General features: G+C 40.5%; 1 protein-coding gene and 1 long non-coding RNA gene across 4 annotated transcripts in view; one reads left to right on the top strand and one right to left on the bottom strand.

The window, feature by feature from the left end:
• Window positions 1-20,982, top strand: part of wnk3 (WNK lysine deficient protein kinase 3) — a 76,688-nt gene that overhangs the window by 8,203 nt on the left and 47,503 nt on the right. For all 3 annotated transcript variants that reach the window (XM_061676278.1, XM_061676289.1, XM_061676268.1), the window contains exon 2: window positions 14,048-15,138. In XM_061676278.1, the coding sequence (XP_061532262.1) occupies window positions 14,437-15,138 (702 nt within the window). In that variant the 5' untranslated portion in view covers window positions 14,048-14,436. The remainder of the gene's footprint in view (window positions 1-14,047; window positions 15,139-20,982) is intronic.
• Window positions 6,462-19,620, bottom strand: LOC133402495 (uncharacterized). The gene is made up of 3 exons (XR_009768524.1): window positions 19,532-19,620; window positions 7,318-7,365; window positions 6,462-7,130 (listed from the first exon to the last, which is right to left on the bottom strand). It is a non-coding gene; the product is annotated as an uncharacterized LOC133402495 (long non-coding RNA).

The raw sequence follows: 20,982 nt of genomic DNA, 5'->3' as shown, positions 1-20,982 counted from the left end.
TGTCAATTTGAAATAATGTTCTGTTTTTTTAATTAAGGCAATAGAAATTGTAAACTTTTTAAAATCTGATTCATCGATTAATCGACAAATCAAACAAATAATCAACAGATTAATAGATTATTAAAATAATCATTAGTTGTAGCCCTAGTTGAAATGTTTGGGTAAATAAGTTTTTCCAATGAATGCAATTTTACTTTTAAACAGCATAGACTAGTTGGTCCATGAGTAAACGTAAAAAGAAAATAAACTGACATTTTCTAAATAAAATCTAAAATTTAGTACAACATTCAGAGTACGTCTCAGAAAATGAGTAGATACTTCTCTGCTTTTGTCCTCTTCGAGAAGTAACGTCAGAGCGAAAACAAGCTGATATCAGCAATCTGCTAGTTAGCCATGTTATCTGCCTCGATAGAGTCTATAGTATTTATTTCACCAATTGTAGGCATGCTAACTCTCAGAGCTGTTGCAAACGTTCATTTAAAGACAGCGTTATGTTAACGTTACCTTGAATTTGTCAATGAGTATTTAATAATTACCTTTACTTCCTGTCTCTTATTTATCTTGCATCCCATTTAGGCAACAGACTAGTTGGTCTTGAAGTACTTGCACTCTTATCCCTCCTTTGCTCAGTTATATCAAATTCAACATGATCAACACAATTCCTATCTTAATGTTAAAATTCTTTGTTGTTAAATTGGTTGGCAGTATACACTGATTCGCTTTCACTTGGCATTTGATCGGCATCATTTGAGTAGTCTTTCTCCACTAAAACCACCCTTGTGTGCTGGCTTGTCTTTCTGACTCTGAGCAGGAAAATCTACCTGCTTGAGTAATTTAGAGGGAGTGTGGCTGCAGGAAGAAAATATGATCACGATTTGGCTGAGAGCAGTTGCCAACAATTTGCTTTTGTTAATTTATTATATACCTTTTGTCTATGGCGATGAAAGAAAAGGCAAAAAAGAAATCAAGCAAATACAGTAGATCGATGGAAACAATCAGTTGAGTGACCTGTTGAAGGACTTTTTCATATAGCCAGCGACATTAACGGTTTTAGACGAGAACAACCGGGTGTGCATCTTTATTACTGACACTTTACTGTCACTGTACACAACATCCATCCATCCATCCATTCTCAATACTGCTTATCGTGTTCGGGGTCACAGGTTGCTAGAGCCTATCCCAGCTGACTTTGGGCGAAACGCGGACTACAGGCTGAACTGGTTGCCAGTCAGTCGCAGGGCACATATATAGACACAGACAACCATTCGCACTCACATTCACACAGTCACTGAGCAGGAACTGATGCCACGCTGCCTGCACTGAAGTCCGGCGAATGTACCACTACACTATCAGTGGGGTTGGGCATCGAGATTCGAGAACCAATCGGAAGCGGGACTAATATTCCGGTTCTCCCAGAATCGTTCAAATTTAAAAAATGCGGTTCTCAGTTTCAATGCCTACAGTCTGCCGACCCAGAAGAAGTGGCGAAAACCAACGAAGAAGCGGTGAAAACCAACAAAGAACGCGTACGAATACAACCTTGGGCCCAACGGCAGCTGCGAACAAAAGTCTTAACCATGTTAAATTAAATGACCAGTCATCTCGGTGCGACACTTGGATTAAGATCATATTGTGCAAAGGCAACGATCACGATGTGTAGAAGTCTGTTCTTCCATCCAAACAGTTAAACAGTTAAAATACTATAGTCTCCCAGTATTTAAGTGGCTTGTCCAAATGTTGTTCAGGAAACTTTAAATGAGCTTTGACATGCTTTTTTTTTTTCAGCAATGGGGTCTTGTGTGGCGAGCATGCATAAAGGCCATGGCGGCAGAGTACATTATTCAATTTTTTCCTTGTGACAATAGCACCTGCTAATTCCAGGTCTTTTTGAAGCTCCTCCAGAGGTGGTCCTTGGCTCTTGGACAACTCTTCTATTATTTTTTGCACTACTCTGTGAGAAATCTTGCGAGGAGCACCTGATCGAGGCAAATTTATAGTGGTATGATTGGCTTTCTACTTACGTATTATGGCCCCAACCGTGCTCACTGGAACGTTCAGAAGCTTAAATATGCGCCTGTAACCAATGCCATCATTATAGTTTGCAACAATTAGTTTGTGATGGTCTCGAGACAGCTCTTTGCTCTTACCCATCATGAGATGTGTCTTGACTCACACCTTGGCAATCAGACCTTTTTGTAGAGCATCAATTAGGACTGAACCAGTCCTAATTTGCACTGACAAAGGGCTGCATTGCTGTTTGATGATTGATAGATTTTAGGTGTTGTCTTGGCTTTCCATGCCTTTTTGCACCTCCCTTTCTTCATGTGTTCATTAAGCTTTTGGGAACGAAGCCAAAACGAATATTGTATTATATTTAGATATCCATCCATCCATCCATTTTCTGAGCCGCTTCTCCTCACTAGGGTCGCGGGCGTGCTGGAGCCTATCCCAGCTATCATCGGGCAGGAGGCGGGGTACTCCCTGAACTGGTTGCCAGCCAATCGCAGTATATTTAGATATACAATGTGTAATTGTTGTTTGCTTGGTTTTACAGTAAACTACAATTGGAGTGTCAATAAAACACTTCAAGCATGCTCCAGGAGGGCAGAATAACTCCTCACACGCTAGGGTTGGGCATTGTTTGAATTTGAGTGATTCCGGTTCCTTATTTCGATTCCGGTTCCAAACGATTGTTGATTCCGATTCTTTTAGGGGGCTGAGTCAAAAAAGTTTGCATAGTTTAAATAAAGGGTGTCCAAATTATGAACATCCATTTTCTTAGCAGCCCGCAGCACAGACTAAAATGAACATTTGACTCAGGGGTCTTTATAACCATTATCAATATCAAACCTATGAACTAAAAGGCAATGTGTGTGGAACTAACCCAATTGACTTAATATTCTCTAATGAATGTTTCAGCTAAAAGTTAAATATAGCATTGCTACAATAGTTATTTGGGACAGTTGCATCACGTCAAATGGTTTATATGTGCAAGTTTTAACTTGACTTTAAGCTTGAAGCCTCTTATTTTGAAGGGTACGCCCCGGAACTCAGCATTTTGACACGAAAAGTAACTTCACACGGCACCAGTGATTTTTCTTGATTTATTTATTTTTTTAATCGATGGAACCAAATGCTATAAAACGCTGATTCCTTTCCCGATTTTAACCGAGGCACAAGGTTAGTGTTTGTGTTCTGTGAGACACCGTTTATGTGAATTTTGTCCCAATTCATTGTGATGTAAAGTTGCGACGGTGAAGTTTTAGCCCAATGTTAAGCTTTTTTTTCTGTCCTTACGTTGGTTTGAAGACTAAAATAAATGCTAAAACCCATCCGTGGAAAAGTGCAATCAATCTTTTACCTTGTTAGCTGTCTCAATGTTGGCATAGACGTGTTTTATTGTTTCACTCACCCTGAAGCTCCGCGCGGTCTAGGTTGAGGCTCAGACAGCGTCAGACGCTACACATCGTGAAAGCCTCCTTTGCACAATATAATCTTATTCCAAGTGTTGCACTGAAGCAACTGATCATTAATTAAAAAAAAGTTAAGGCACACTTTTGTTCGCCGCCGCCACCGTTGGGCACAAAAGCGTCTTCTTTGTTGGTTTTCGCTGCTTCTTGGTTGGTTTTTGACACTTCTTTGGGGTGGGCGGACTGTAGGCTCCGAAACTGGGAACCGAAATTTTTGAACAATTCCGGGAGAACCAGAACCTTAGTCCCGGTTCTCGATTCTCGATGCCCAACCCTATCACACGCATGCTGCTGCAAGCAATACAGGTGCATTCAGGTTGCTTTTACAATGCAGACACTTGCATACACACTGCACCGTGCCGGAACATTAATACTTTTTTTCTTCGATTATAATGGTTTCGTGATCACACGGAGCCAAAATTGAAATCATGATTATATTTCGATTAATGGCCCAGGGCTCGTTGAAAGTCACCTCCCCTGCTCCTCCCCCTCCTCTGATCTCCTACCAACTGTAGCTGCCTCTATCGGCACAGACATTTAGCTATAGTCGCTGTCTTCATTCACACATTCAACACTGGCACATATTTTATCAGACAAAATCCCTCGAGCCGTTTTTTTGCCTGCGCCGCCCCTCCCCTCTTGATCTCTCTCTTGTTCTTATTCACACACACATACACACACATTTTTCTCACCCCTCTTTGAAAGCCCCTTGGGACCTCCGTCCCTCCCTCCCTTCTTCCATCTCCCCAGTTTCCAACTCTGCTGTCCAATAACGATCCCTTGCTGTCCCCCTCGCCACTTTTTATCCAGTCCTTTCATCTCCCTGTCCCGCCCTCCCTGCACACAAACAGTCCCCTGGCTCCTTTTTTCTCTGCCTGCCTGATTTCCTGCTACAGTTTGGATTCAGTGATTTAATGTGCGATGAAATAAAAGTTCAGGCTTTCCAATGTACAGCGCCACCTCGAGGTTCGACAACAATTAAATCCATTATGCTGGTCAAGCTTTGATTTGACAGCAAATTAATTGCAATATAAGCAGAATTTAATGCAGGGGTGAGATAAAAATGGCCTGTTTTTTATGCTGCCCACCTACAATTAACATTTTCAAGATTCCTGTAATATTTGTTGCATTAATTTATTAATTTAACCATTTTTTCTTTACAGTGCTTAATTCAAATTTATTATTTTAAATAATGAAAAATATGAATTAAACATTTTAGTTTCGCATTTTACTTTTTAAATTTATTTCAATAAATAGTTGGTTCATTGATTATAATAAAATTATTGATAAATAATGAACTTAGAAAATGAGAATGAAAAGCTATTTTACATTTTACATACACATTGAAGTATTTATTTTGAACTTGTCATTTTCATCTAATTTGATCAATAACGGTAGACACTTGTGAAAAAAGAAAAAAAAAAAAAATTCTAATTCAGCTATATTTTTATGCCGCCTTGGTTTTATATGGGCAATTGTCTAATTAATAATTAAACGTATCATATGGTCATCTAGGTCCATTTGTTCTACCAGACACTGTTCCACGGTCGCTATTGCTGTTGCTTTGTTCCTTGTTACTGAAAGGAAAGTAAAAATAGAAATTGCCCAAAAAATGCAGAGGAAACTCCACCCTGTGGTGTCCTAGCCAATACCAGCCATAGCGATACCCTCGACTTGGAGGTGAACTGCAGCACGCTTTCAAAACTACGTGCGTGGGTTGTGCTCGAGTATAAAGGCAAACTACGGGCCGTATAGCCGCAGTTTAGTTTGTACAAACAATTAGCCACCCCCTCTCAAACAATTAGGATGGATCAAATTATCTTGTAGCTTACATCTCACTAAAGAAGTGACTTCCAGCTTTTCCTTGTCAGGGGGTCGCCACCACAGTGAGTCACTCACATGATTTGTTTGTCGGACGTAACCTAACCATGTTTATCCGGGCTTTAATAAACCCATGTCCCAATTAACTTCAAAAACTCATTTTTAACTGCACATATGCACATTTGCACATGAAATTTCTGAACAAACAATGCATGATATAATACATACATTGGCAGTGCTTCACACAAAGTATCACTCTTTTACTGCATATTGATTGGAGGCATCATGTGACTCCCAGCACTTCCGGTTCTATTGTAGTTGTGTCAAAATAAAAGCATGAATTTCAAAATAAGAGTCTGTACATATAAATGAATTAAAACTTGAGGGATGGGCAAAACAATGCCAGCGAGCCGGATTAGACCACGAGTCGGGGCGGTTCTGGCCCGCGGGCCGTACGTTTGACGTCCCTGATTTAAAATTTTATGCAGCCTTGCTTCTCCACTCAGACCGTCTTTGCTGGCTCCTCTGTTAGTTTATGCTGCTAAGCAATTCTGGGGCTCCGTAGGCCACACTGGTTAGCGTTATGAAGCTAGTAAATGCTCAAGTAGTCGGTGGTAAATACAATGTAGTAAATAAATAGTAAGTTCTAGCAATCACTTGCTGATTTGCAATGAATTTTTACTCTTTATGCCGACTTTATGGCGAATATTTTTCCTCAAAATATCCCAAACTCTCGTAGGCCGAGGCAGCCGACGAGCTGTGCTTACGCCTCAGGAACTACTGTGTCGAGGCTTCTGGTTGTTCAGTACTAGTTTCCTAAAAAAGTACCATACCATGAGCGGCACTTTGTGAAGTGCGCAGAACAGGTATCAATTATGGCACCCACCTGTTCCCAATTAGCCTGTTCATCTGTGGGATGTTCCAAACAGGTGTTTGATGAGCATTCCTCCACTTTCTCAGGCTTTTTTTGCCACCTGTCCCAGCTTTTTTGGAATGTGTTGCAGCCTAAAATTCTCAATTAATGCATATTTGCTAAAAACAATAGAGTTTATCAGTTTGAACATTAAATATCTTGTATTCAATTAAATATAGGTTGAACATGATTTGCAAATCATTGTATTCCGTTTTTATTTATGCTTAACACAACGTCTCAACTTCATTGGGATTGGGGTTATAAAACAGCCACTGACGTTTAACTCAAGCCATGTTGTGAGCTCACTGCGCGTTTCTTAGTTGTATATCCATCCATCCATTTTCTGAGCCGCTTATCCTCACAAGGGTCGCGGGAGTGCTGGAGCCTATCCCAGCTATCATCGGGCAGGAGGCGGGGAACACCCTGATCCAGTTGCCAGCCAATCGCAGGGCACATAGACTCAAACAACCATTCGCACTCACATTCACACCTACGGGCAATTTAGTGTCTTCAATTCACCTACCATGCATGTTTTTGGGATGTGGGAGGAAACCGGAGTGCCCGGAGAAAACCCACGCAGGCACGGGGAGAATATGCAAACTCCACACAGGCGGGGCTTGGGGATTGAACCCCAGTCCTCAGAACTGTGAGCCAGACGTGTGATTGTGCAGATTGTGTGACAATAGTAATTACTATATACACTATTTTGTTGTTTTGCATTGTGTAATCATTTTACATCATGGTCACCTGTTTCAAGTTAAATATAGTTTGCCCTAACATCTTGGAATGTGGCGGAGCTGGAAGTCCTTGTTATCCTCGAGGCACTTGGTCTTGGATCAGCCTTTATTTTTGAAACGAGTTGCAACATGCGTGATGCTTTCCTTTTTAGTTGAAGAAATAGTCAAGACTGCTGCTTACTGCGCCGTCTGCAAGCCAAGAGCACATTTCAATGACACACACACACAATATGATCCTTGTGGATGCGTTGTTGAACTTGGAGGTGCTCCAACCTGAGACAGGGCTGCCTTATAGCAGTGGCTTTTCACTGACCCATGTTTGGTTGTCAAGGAATACTGTATGTGTAGCGTCATAAAAGTGAGTTAATACACTGACCTGGACCATACTCTCTACTTCCAGTGCGCCAGTGCTTTCCCTGACATCCTGAACACATAGCATGAGCACAGCTTGCATTAACACAAATCAACTCCTACCTTAAAGAGCCCCAAAGTTCAAAATTTTTAGGAATTGGAATTGATATCATACGTGACATCATATCATGTCATGCGAGCTGTAAGCACACCTTACTTGATCAAAGGATTAACTCTTCTAGTTTTTTTTTTTGCAACATGTTTCTGAAAGGACAATGCTGGAAAGAAAATAAGGTACTTTAACTTGAGTAATAGGGTTCTATTTTTGTGGACACCACATCTGCGGCGGGGCACAAATGCTGTGGATCCTGATTTTTGTCCAAGTGCAAGGCTTGCTGCGCGTGTTTGACTATTTGTCAGACTGGTCCGTGCCAAGCTGGGTGTTCTGGGTGTGTCTTTGGAGATGTGCCTGGCGGAGTGACAATTCGGTTGCAGAAAGTTGATCTCAACATAAGCCTACTCAGACCAGATCCAAGTCCTTGTCCGAACAAGACCGCTGAAATAACACGATTTTGGTGAATTGACAGACAGATTAAGCATCGTCTTACAGCGCATAAAGAATGTGGTGCCATATCTCTGCTGAGACTGTCAGTTGTGCCACATTTAAAGGGAATGATAGGAGCCGCTTTGATTGGCGGTGAGTGAAGGAGACTGGAAACACTCCCAGTAGGGCTTGGTGATGATAGAAAAAATTAATCACAATTATTTTGATTGACATTGAGATTCACACTTAAATTAGGATAAAAAGAGTGGACAAAAGTCACGTTTGAACTTTATTAATAAAACTCATTTTTCAAAGATTGGGAAGAATATATGCCTATGAGTATTGTTATATTACATTATACATATTATTATAGCTGTATGTGTTACTACATCCTTTGTGTGGGAATTGAAGGTAAATCTTTCCCTTGATCTAATGCTAATTTTTGCTAGCCCGTCAATTGGGTTTTCCACTGAGTGTTAGCATTAAGATGTTTAGTTTTACAGTAAACTTCAACTGGGGTGTTAATAAACATCTTAAAGCACGCTCAGAGAGGGCACAAAAATATATGTCGCACCCTTGCTGCAAGGGTGCAGGGTGCTTTTACGCCGTTAATGAAAATATGGCCCCAAGTATTGATTCTGATAAGCAATGTTGAGAGCTGTTACTGGTTATATTTTGACACGTTTGCTTGATAGACTCCCAGCTTGTATTTTGCAGCTTTTTGTGAACAAAAGACAACCTTTTTTTTTTCTTTTTGTCCTGTTCGGCTGTTAGGTCAAACAGAAAGTAGGATCTGTACCCCTTTTATGCTGGGTTAGTTTTACTGTGCAACAATAGAGTTTTAAGCTGCCACTGTGGTTCTTTGTATTCTGATGGATTTTGATTGAAAATTTCAGTCGGACAGAACAAAGTTTTAAAGGGGAGTGACAGAAAAAACAAAGGGGAGACGCAGTGAAAAGATAACTAAATAATATAGGAAGAGAAGACAACAATTGACGACATTAGCCGTAATAAAGATGAGAAAAGTAAAAAGTGTTACATCTTGTAAAGGAAGGACAGGACAATATAGGACAAGATTGTACAGGAGAAGGACAGGAGGGGAAACTTGTAGGACAGAGGTAGTGGACCCGGCTGTACAAATGAAATGTGGTTGAAGTGTAAATTCTAAACATCCTTAGAAATAGAGTGCAGGTGAGGGGATACCCAGGAAGTCTGTATTGTTATGAGTTATTTATCGCAATGAGTGAGTGGCCCCACACCAAGCAAATAAGTCCCAGAGGTGAGTATCTGCGGACACAAGCAACTGAATTTGACACCATCTCACATGCACAATAACCTTCAGAAGTGACCTGTAATTGCTGTGCCTGCACTGCAGGGACTGAGGACCCCACCCCACCCAGCTGAGAGGCAGGTCCGGCCCAAGAAACACCGCCATGAGCCTAGTGGAAACCGCCCTGTTACTGACCTGCCAGGTCCCCGACTGGAAGTCATTGGGCCTACCCTGTGCCTAAGTGATCCCTGAGTGATGTAGTGCATTACCATCTTGATTGGTCGTGAGAATGGGGGTAAGGGTAGTGCTGCTGGACACAGCCAAACCCCCCTGACCCAAATCCGGAGGAGTAAAGCGTCTAGACTGGGAACCAGCACTGATGTACTGAATCCCGGTCCGATGCCTGCATCCCCTGACCCCGCACCGGTCCCCCAAGATACCCTGAGTATGTGTGTGTCTCCGGATGTGATTAGTGAAAAAATATTTACAGTTAATGGTGTGAGTCTGTGCTAAGTGAGTGATTCAGAGGCATGGCTCTTGCCGGCCGGGCCCATCTAGTGTAACAACTACAGGGAGAGAGGACCCTCACAAGGGTCACGGGAGTCATGGAGCCTATCCCAGCTATCATCAGGCAGGAGGCGGGGTACACCCTGAACCTGATTTTATTTTTGATAGAGTAATCTGATGATTGTGAAAATGTCTTTATGAGATTGAAGATGGCTTGAAGAGATGACTTGTTTTTTGAAAATAAGGAAGAATGTCATCTGCAAACAAATTGATTTTGTGTTCTCCCATTGGCAAGCAGATAGCTTTAATACTAGCACTTTGATATATTGCGGTTGCTCGTGGTTCGATGAATATTACAAATAGCATTGGTGAAAGTTGGCACCCTTGTCTGATTTCTCTTTATAGAGTAAATCTTTGTGATGTGATCCTGTTTGTGCTGACTGTTGCTTTTGGCAAGTTGTATAATGCTGCTATCCAGTGTATAAATGAGTCTCCAAGTACAAGTAAAATCTCCGAAGTACAGTAAACCCCCTCCATCACGGGGGTTATGTTCGTACGTAAATGTTGTTCTTTTTGTTATGATGTCTAATTGATGTTTTGCCTTTTGGAGTTGGTTTCTGAGCGTATCTGTTCAATTCATTGCATACTCTTCTGTGAGATGTTTAATTTTTCCCTCAATTTCATTTTTAATTCTTTGCATCAAAATTACTGTGGTGGGAGCAATGGTATGTGTGTGCGTTCGTGTGGGTGTGTGTGTCACTCACTTTCACGTACACGCGCGCACAAACGCACGCACACACACACATAGTCGCCTTCATGGACCACAATCGACATTCATCCATCCATCCATCCATCCATCCATCTGTTAATAGTCTTTATAGGACGTGTGATGAGAATGATGTGGTTGTTTACGTTTATTTACTTACTGTACTATATTGGCATGTCAAGTCTGCACTAAGTTGTTGATTTAATGTAGCTTCAACTTCACTAATATTTAAGTTATTGGTTCATGTTGATGACATCATTCTGTAACTTGTGTAGCATACATTACTAAGTAATGGGTACGGTTTAGCAATGCTTTTTTTTGTACTGTGGAAAAGTGATATTCCTGCCACTTGGCAGCTCCTGAAAGTAACTAAAAAGTTACTTTTTTTCTAACTTAGTTACTTTTGAAATCAAGTAATCAGTAAAGTAACTAAGTTACTTTTAAGATCAAGTAATCAGTAAAATAATGAAGTTACTTTTTCAAAGTAACTGTGGCAACACTGTCTATGAAGGGATTAAGAGTAAGGTTAAAGTTGCCTCCTATGAGTTGTGGAATTGGCTGACAGTTTAATCAAGTGTGAAAATAGCGTGTGCAAAAAGGCTGGGTCATCTTTATTAGGACCGTATACATTGACAATTGTATATAGTTTGTTAAATATTGTTACCTGTATAATTATGTCTCCGCCTTCTGGGTCTGCTACTGGATTATTTATTGTAAAAAGTAGTCTTTTATGAACTAGTATTGAGACTCCTCTTTGTCTCCTGTTATAAAAAGCCGAGATAACCTGAGTGAAATTTTAATGAATGATGTATTTTTCTTCTGATTCGGTTAGATGCGTTTCTTGTATTAGGAGTAGGTTTGTTTTAAATTTAGTGATATAATCCATAATCTTAATTCTCTTTGCCTGTGAAAAGAAAATTTTACCTTCTGTAGATTGTGTCATACATTTGAGTTCATCTGTTCACTCGCCGCTTTTACGTGTGAGAGATAATGATATGACATGCATTACCCCTTGTCATTTAAAATTGAGAGCATTATAATTTTTAACAGATAAATATTAGACTGGTTTCTTATGCTTGTAAGACTTTTAATAAATGTTAAAATGTTACTTAAATCATTGCCTGCACAGTTAATAAAGGTTTCGTGGTGGTGACAGTTTCAATTTTGTTTCGTGCAGCAAAGTTAGACAAGCGTTGCAGGATGGATTGTGGTCAATGAAGGTAAAATTAGTTATTATTTTGAGAGAAGAGATAACTTGCTAAAGTAATAATAAGAATTATTAAGATTAAATTAGGCACGGTGGACGACTGATTTGAGCGTCTGCCTCACAGTTCTGAGGACCGGGGTTGAAATTCCAGCCCCGCCTGTGTGGAGTTTGCATGTTCTCCCCGTGCCTACGTGGGTTTTCTCCGGGCACTCCGGTTTCCTCCCACATCCCCAAAAACCTGCATGGTAGGTTAATTGACGACTCTAAATTGCCCGTAGGTGTGAATGTGAGCGTGAATGTTTTTTTTCTATGTGCCCTGCGATTGGCTGGCAACTAGTTCAGGGTGTACCCCGCCTCCTGCCTGATGATAGCTGGGATAGGGTCCAGCACTCCCTCGACCCTTGTGAGGATAAGCGGCTCAGAAAATGGATGGATGGATGGAAGATTAAATTAACAGACGTGCTGGAAATCCTTTGTATTTAGTTTCACCTGCAGCTTTAAGAGGCTATTCCCAAGATCCATATAATCACAGCAGTGTTACATTTTTAATACACTTTGTCAGTCCCGTTGCGCATTAAGTTTTCACACTGAGCAAGTCCTTAGTTCATCATCCATATTTCATGGTCAGGATAGGCTTTACTAACTGCAGCCAGTCTTGTATAGAGTACCTGAAAGCAATACTTGAATGAAGGACAAGTACTGTATCTTAACAGAAAATAACTTCGGTAGAAGTTAGTCACATTGTAGAATGTTACTTAAGTTGAAGTCTTAAAGTATCTGACGGTTTGCTCCAGTTAAGTATGAAAAGTAATTTTCTGATATTCATTGTACTTACATATTGAAAGTAGAAGTAACAGTATTAAAATAAAATCCATCCATCCATCCATCCATTTTGTGAGCCGCTTCTCCTCACTAGGGTCGCGGGCTTAAAATAAAATGTGAGTGGTTATAAGTTTTGTTTGTATTCATATAAAGTGTTTTTTTGTCTATATAGTTTACTGCCGAGGTGTACATTAGTTAAATTATCTATGTGTTACCTAATGAGTGAATGTAGCTTGGCCATCATGTGATGCTGGAGACAGATGCACACACACTACTCTACAGGATTATATAAAGACTTCCTGATTACCTGAGTCTCATTTTCATGACCTTCCCCTTCTGGAATCCCTACTTTATCAGTGCAGGCAGGGCTGCGATTCAGGCATTAAGTCAATGGACAATTTCTTTTGATTTTATTCGGTAGTTATGAGTAAGAAAGACTGTTAGAGGAAATGTATCGGAGCAAAAGTATACATTTTATTTCAGAAATGTAGTGTTGTAAAAGTTGCCCGAAATGTAAATAAGTAAAGATCTGTGAATATTCTACTTAAATACAGTAACAATATAGAATACGTATTTGTACTCTGTTACATTAGAAGACTGACCTCAGCTTTACTTTGTCACAGTAATAGTCAACAATTATTTATTTTCCGTTGATTTTAATTGGACACCGGTTTCTATGGTAGTGTTTTTGGAGGAGCCATATTTCTCATTTTGTGTTTTGATTAACAACCTCTTTAATTGCATGCTCAGCACATTGTGTGTTGGGTGTTACTATTTCATCCATCCATTTTCCATACCGCTGACCCTCACTATTTCAATATTTCTTATTATAATCAATTCAGCACACAGTGTTGTACCTGAACGAGTTCAAAGAACGAAAGTTCATGAACTAGTTTATATTTTGGGCGAACGTGAACTGAACTTAGTTCATTTCTGCCTGATCAACGTTTTTGAGAACACGCTCATTCTGGCGTCTTTGAACGGTTTTCGAATCAAAGTTCATTTTCATTCAAGAGTGCCAAGTTTTGTGAGGGACTTCCAGGACAAAACCCATCTGAATACACTATATACGAGCATTCATATGTCGGGGAAAATGCCGTATTTGACAACCAATTCAGTGCAGCCGGCATTCATGTTTACATGCATGAGGTGCGTTCAGTGACAGTCCATAAATGGGAGAGAATGTGTTCTCCATTAGGAAAATTATATGTATTAGAAACACTGTATGATCACACTGTCATAATATGGAATTAATTTTGTTTTGGAATATTACTAGATAAGATAAAATATTTTGTTAATACGTATAGTCAGCCAGAGCTGCTGGGAATACAAAGTTGTCAATGTCCTTTCACCATCATTCCTGTCATACTGTGTTGCGTGTTTTTGTTTTAATACCTCATTTTAAAGAAGGCCAAGCAACACGTTTTTCCGCGTGTTTTAGATTGCATGGTAAAAGCTGTAGCTGACAACTAGTGTGGACTGAATGGGTGGCAACAATGGGGAAATTAAATGTCAGTATTTTGAGGGTAATAGCCCATCAGCAACATACATACACATACAACATCCATACGGCAACGACATGACAACATATGCTGCTTCTCAGCCCCTAACTGTCTGTGTTGTTTTTGTTGTCTTGCAGGCTTTAGTTGAAGACATTTGCTCGAAGACTGCATCTCTCCCAGTAGGCACGCGAAAATACGCTGCTTGAGTGTGGTAATAAGGCCTTGAAGGTGTGCTGTTTGCTTGGCTTAGTGGTGTTCTCAAGTGGATTCTGAAGAAAATGTGGAGGATGCTACAAAGGAAAGCGAGGACATAAAATATTCTCCTCTGATGTCACTGTGGAAGAAATGATGAACGAGAGAGGAAGGAAAGTGGCTGAGGGTCACTAGTTTGAGGACAGCTGACACCTTTTAGTACAAGGAGAAAAAACGTCTGGGGAACCGAGAGAGAGAGACAGAGACAGACAGGGACTGACAGAAGAGAAAAGCTGCAAAGGAGGTCTCGACAGACTGAGAAAAGCCATTTTCCATGGCTACCGACCCGGGAGAGCCCACAGGCACGGAGGACTCCTCAGAGAAACCTGATGGACAGAGGAAAGAGGACCTGCACCAGGAGGGTGGTGCAAACACGCAGAGGGACAGGACACATAGCAACCCCTCGGACATCCTCCCATCTCATGCTGAGGGGAGGAGAAGGACTGGAGAAGAGCATGGAGGAACAGGAAAACCTCATCAAGAGGGTGTGGTAGCCTCAGTCACACCCCAGATTTTCTTCTCAACACCCACCTTGCCAGTTGACACAGGCCAGAAATGTCAGAGGCGAAAGAAGCGCTTCTTCAGGAAGAGCGTCGAGATTTGTGAGGAGGAAGATGACATGGTTCTCCCAGAAGCTCCCCATAGTGCGCCCCACTTAGAGCTGCCCTCCTTTGACCCAGTCTTCACCAGCAGTTTCCAGCAGCAAGGAGCTGTGTCCTGTGCTGGCCTGGGTCAAGACCCATCTTGCCCGAGTGACCAGGAGCCTAGCAAGGGTGGCCCTCCTTCCTCACCCTCCCAAAAGGGGAAAGAGAGGGAGCGTGAGCAGGAAGAGGAGGCAGAGATGAAAGCTGTGGCCACCTCTCCTGGAGGCAGGTTCCTCAAATTTGACATTGAACTGGGCAGAGGAGCTTTCAAGACCGTTTTTAAAGGGCTGGACACTGAGACCTGGGTGGAGGTGGCTTGGTGTGAACTTCAGGTATAATGAATGACTTCTCTTTTCTTTCAACCCTTGCTGATTCGTGGGTCGCTGTTCATTAATTCACATTTTTTTCTGTGCTAGCTATCCTGAGCTATTCACTTAAAAACCTGTGCTCTTTCTATAATGCTCTAAGATGCCACAAGATGCCTTCAAAGCCCTGGCTAACAGGAAAGTATTACTTTGTGTCAAGGAAGTATGTTGACGTAATAGATCTCGACTTAGAGACTAACAGCTTTGTAGCTGCGGAGAGTCTGCCGCGTGTAAATGCTCACTTTCGTATAGTTTTTGAAAATCAAATACTCTGTAAGCTATTTAGTTTTAAGGGTAATGTTGTAAGATGAGTTTGAAATCAGGTGTGGTTATATATTTACATTTTGGAGGGGGTGTCAATTACTTTCGTTTTTTCGCTATTCCTGGCAGGGTTTGGTCCCTATCCCTGCGAATAGCTGGGGGTTACTGTATCGCAATAACATCAAATAAGTCCCTTTCGCCCTGCAAAAATGGCACATGAGAGATGTAACCACAGAGCCAACATTTATTTGCGAGTGTCTTTCACATAGGACCTAACAAAGTGGGACAATGCTGTGTCGATGTGGCGTTCTGCTAAATAAATCATTCGATGGCGTCAGTGCCAGTGTGAGGTGTGACATATAAAATAATTGTCAGACAGTGACAATTGCTTGGTAGAAGTGCTAAACTCCCCCCGCCCAGTCTTGGGTATATCAACTTTGTGTCAGGACCTTTCACACAGAACAGGGACACAAGAAAAAAACAGGGATACAAGAAAAAACTGAGAAAAGGCAGGTGGTGAGAAAGCAGCTCCTGAAAATGTAACCTTGTTATGAATATGAATTGTAATAATGCTGATAGCACATTAATCCTGCCTCTTTTATGTGTAGAATTACTAGAGCACTTCCCTTGAAACCGTTACATCCCAGTTATATAGAGGAGTTTAGGGTGTTAAGGTAGACCATCCTTAACACCCTAAACTGTCGTTTCTAAAGCTGTTACGAATTACAGAGTTTTTGGCTCAGTGCTACTTCTGAGGGATCTATTCAATGTTGTTACAAAAGGGTGATTATTTTAATGTTTGTTTATAACCATGATGAATATAACATTTGCGGCACTTTCACCATGCAACACACGCCTGTGTCACACATTGTTGCCTGTCTAATGTAATGAAACATGAGATGGAAATGGTATGGAAATAAAAGCTGAGCCGTAATGGAGAACGTTGTATCTTGGAGTTAACATTAGTCGTCCAAGACATTCTTGTGGAGGAGAATAGAAAGTACAATAGAAAGCAGTGTTGTGGCATACCGCCCCTCAAGGCACTGCTGGCTTTGTGTGTTTGGTTTGGATCTTATCCTTCAGATCACTTCATTCTGTAGAGTGACAACTAGTCCCTTTGACCACCATGGTTTTTGGTACTGTGTCCCAGTACTGGTGCAGAACACTAGGTATTTGCAAATGCATTCAACCAACTTGAATTGTGAGGGCATAAAATGCCATTAGTACTCTTATCCTACACAGTCTATCAGCCTTTCACCACAGTAAAAGCTCAGCAAGCTTACAGTTTAATTATTTGACTATTAAAAAATAAATACATACAAATCAATAAATAAATAATCAAATTACTTCTGTAAATTGCTGCTAAATTTGACTTATGCTTTTTTTCTTTGGCTCTGTGTGACATGTTTTCTGAAAGGACGGCTTTAAATAAACACCAGAGATTAACATGGAGGAAGCGCAATCCTTGTTTTCTAAGCAGAAAAGACTCAGGTGGTGTCCACTACCTTTTGTCCAGTGTTAGCAAGTTTTTCAGTGTCATGATTGTCGGAATGATGGCCAGTAGTCACATGGATGTGTACAAGTGTTGCTATTGCTGTTACCACATTTGTTTGGCTAGGTTGCTACTTTCTGTTTGGATTGATTGGATGGTCTTTACACCGATTTTATCGGGCTGATCGGCATCAGCCGATATTTAGCATTTTCTGCTGATCGGCTTTAATGTCATAATTCGCCGATCCGATCAATGTCCGCAAAAGACATTTACTCCACGTCACCAGCGTGCACAGTATAGTTGAATCCAAAAGCTGTTTTATTTTTAGCCTTGTCGCGCGTCTTTTGACGTTTTTTTATTTTAAAAAAAACGTCGGCGGTGTGGAACAGACAACAGGTCTGAGACAGACAACTCGTAATGCCCGGATCAGACTACTAGACAAATTTCCTCTTTCACGATTGCACTATGTCAGACTACTGCAATAAAATCTTGTATTCCGATACCACCGCATCCCATTTTTTACGATCATTGGGCTTTGTCTTGTCAACTCAAATGCAACCGGATACACTCGTTACCGTGGCGATGACAACAAGAGCGGAGCGCGCCGACTTTGTATTATATGGACAAAATGGGGGAAAACGGGTGTTGGTGGTCACCGGTGCTCAGGACAGGAGAGGACGTTCGTTTAAGGCTTGCTTGAGGTATGTTCCCGTACTTTGAATACAAAACGGCTCGCAAGCAGGCAACAAAACGTTATGTAGCCTAGCAAGCTAGTGGTACCACGAACGGTTGGACGTAAATATGCCGCCGTTCTGTCGAATCATCCTCTAAAGCTTCGGTGTGGGTGAAGTAATTTAATTAAAAATAAAGTAATTTAATTACAGTAAGTTAGCACATATTATTTCTGTCATTTAATGTTGGTTTGACCTGACTGATTAGAATACACGATCTATCTATCTATCTACTAGAGCAGCAAGGAGCATAGTTTACAATTGAAAAATCTCACGGAACAAAAAGTGGATACATTAATTACTGTATGTACTTCCTGCCATCTAATAGAAGACCATTTATCATTTGTTCTGTCTGTCACTATGCCTCACTGGCATAAATAAATGAAATGAATAAATTTTGAGCAATTAAGTGCACAAGTATATACAGTCAATGAACAGGTAATTTAAATACACATGTTCATCTTGTGATCGGATCGGTTATCGTTTTTTTTCAACTCGCTGAACGGTAATGGGCCTCAAAAATCCTGATCGTGTAAAGCCTAGTTTTAAGCAACATTTTTGCTTAAAAAAAAAAGGTATGTGTCTGGTGTTGAGTCCATTTGTTTGTGCTATTTGACAAGCTGGAGCACTGTGTAAAGTAACAATTAACTGGTGTCAGCACACCTCACTAGACCTTATTTCAACCAGCATCACTAACGTGTCTCGCTACACCCATCACTTTTTTAAGAGGTTGTTGGAAACAGCCTAGTTACATATTACTGTCTAGTCTTATGTAGGCTACAGTGTTTTCTTAACTGATGGCAGGATGTTGCTGAAGAGAAATGACATCGAAAGACAAACGTTACAACAGGGACAAAGAGGTGCTACATGTGAGAAAGAAAGCTGAGAGATGAGCCAAATAGAGGATTACTATGGTATTCCTCCCAGGGAGCAGTTGCCTAGCTAATACTAATTCACCACATGCAGAGAGGAAACTCAAGCACACATACACGCATGCACACCAAGGCTTGGTACTGTTGAATCCAGCACCACATTGACTGCAGCACTCGCTCAATGTCACATGAGCTGCAACGTATACTCCTGATTACCAATCCCATTCCGAAGCCCACCGACATTTCAATGAGTCCTTAGGCTAGTCAGATTGGTGACATCAAAGTTATAATTGACTCACAATGAAGATAACAACAAACTAAAGACTACATAACATAATGCCTTAAGAAGGCCATTTACAAGTGGATACTTTTTTTGTGGGAGCACCTTGCTTATCTTCCTCTGTCCACAAAGACAGGGAAGCCAGCGGATTAGCTGTCCAAATGCAGCATGAAAGGGCAGGAAATTAAAGCTCACAGGGCAGACACCATTGCTTGTACAGTATTTCTTCTCTCTTTCTGTGTGAAATTCCACAGTCAGAAAAGAGTCATATTCTCCCTTACATTTGCCTCACTTGTATATTTTCCTCCTTTTCTCCATCAGTGGATGTGTTCATAAAGAAGGATGTGTCCAACTTTTTAAAAAAATTCCCATAGAGCTCAATTATATTTCTAATAATTTGTTCAAGTGCAAACTGCTGCCATCATAAAGCCATTGTTTACAGAGCAGACACTGTTTTATGTAACATTTTAACATGATTAATTCTTATACAAGCAGACGTTAACCATTCTGTTAGAAATACTCTTAAACACTCACTTAATTTTAAAGGGGACATATTTTGCCAAACCAACTTTTTCTAGTATTTGGGTTGTAATATTGTCTCTATGGTGCCTCACTAAACGTGTAAAATATTAATTTAAATCGACGTATTCCTGAGTTCCATACGTTTTTCTGCCGAGAGGCCTCAAATTAGGTCATTCGAATTTCTCAAGGTTATCTACAGTACCTCACTTGTGAAGATCTCTGCCTTCCCTTTCCGCTCCCGAGCCAGCGCTGTCAACATAAGAAACACGTGTGCTCTCACAAGTGGATCTACATGGAAGCAACCCATCAGAGGAAAGGGGGCGGTATTAGCCAAATACGGACAAAGCGGAGACAAAACCTGGTCAAACAGAAGTACCTGTCAGAGGGGTCCTTTCTGCACACTGGTATGAGAAATCCAAGGTGTTTTTTTAAATGAAATTGACACTTTTATATGAACTCCATGTTAGAGAGTCACTCTATGGACGTCTAAATTGCCAAAATACAGGACCTTTAAAGACAATGGGGTACTAAACGTCACATATCCTATTCTTTTATGTTAACTACAAAATGAAATAGACCACTAATATAATGTAAAACATTAAAATATGAAACACTGCCTTATTAAATCACAATTGACCAAGCATTTTGTTGCTGTTGGGCAGAATCCTTGCATCTTGAAATTCAGTTTTTTAGGAGTTACCAAGCACCTTAATGTTTAAGATCCTCAAAGAAATGTAAAAATCAAAGACAACATAAGTAAACATAAAATGCAGTTTTTAAATGGTGATTTTATTTATTGACGGGAGGATATTTAAAGCTACCTACTCTGTGTGAAAAAGTAATTACCCCCCTTGTTAAATCATGAATTAACTGTGGCTAATCACATTTTTGGAAAAGCTGAGCTCATTTTCACAGGCCACACCCAAGCCTGTTTTACCTCCACACCTGTTCAATAACAAAATCATTAGATTAGAATCTGTCTGACAAAATGAAGCCGGACAAAAGATCTCAAGAGGCTGCAACAAAATGGCATGATCCAAAGAAATTCAAGAACAGATGAGAAATAGAGTAATTGACATGTCATTCTGGAAAGGGTCACAAAACAATTTCTAAAGCTTTAGGACACCAGCAAACCACAGTGAGAGCTATTGTGAGAGAAATGGAGAAAACATGGTGAACCTTCCCAGGAATGTATATATATAGTATATAGTAGTGATGCACCGAAATGAAAATTTTTGTCTGAAACCGCAACCCGAAGCTGGGGGAACAAGGCCGAAAGCCGGAACACAGAAAGAAATGATCAATCAAACTATATTTGTAAGCCCTTTTCATACAAAAAAAATGCAACGCAAAGTGCTTTATATTAATTCAAATATAAAAATGAATCAAACCCGCCAATGATTAATTATAAAACTATACCAATTATTAGTAAAATTGCATTTATGGCTATGACTGCAGAGCTGCTAACCTAAATAAATCTACTTCCAGATAAATTTAAAGTTCCATACTAAATTATGCAAAAATAACATTACCGCAGGACAGTTATTGCAGTATAATCTAGTATCTATACAATAAATTCTGCATACTGTTCAATTTCACGGCATAAGCATTACTCTATAATCACAATCGTTAATAAATTATGGCTTCAATATT

The sequence above is a fragment of the Phycodurus eques genome, chromosome 1, assembly GCF_024500275.1.
Source record: "Phycodurus eques isolate BA_2022a chromosome 1, UOR_Pequ_1.1, whole genome shotgun sequence".
In the NCBI taxonomy this organism is placed as follows: domain Eukaryota; kingdom Metazoa; phylum Chordata; class Actinopteri; order Syngnathiformes; family Syngnathidae; genus Phycodurus; species Phycodurus eques.
Note: the sequence above shows the minus strand (reverse complement) of the source record. Positions and strands in the feature narration are given on the sequence as shown.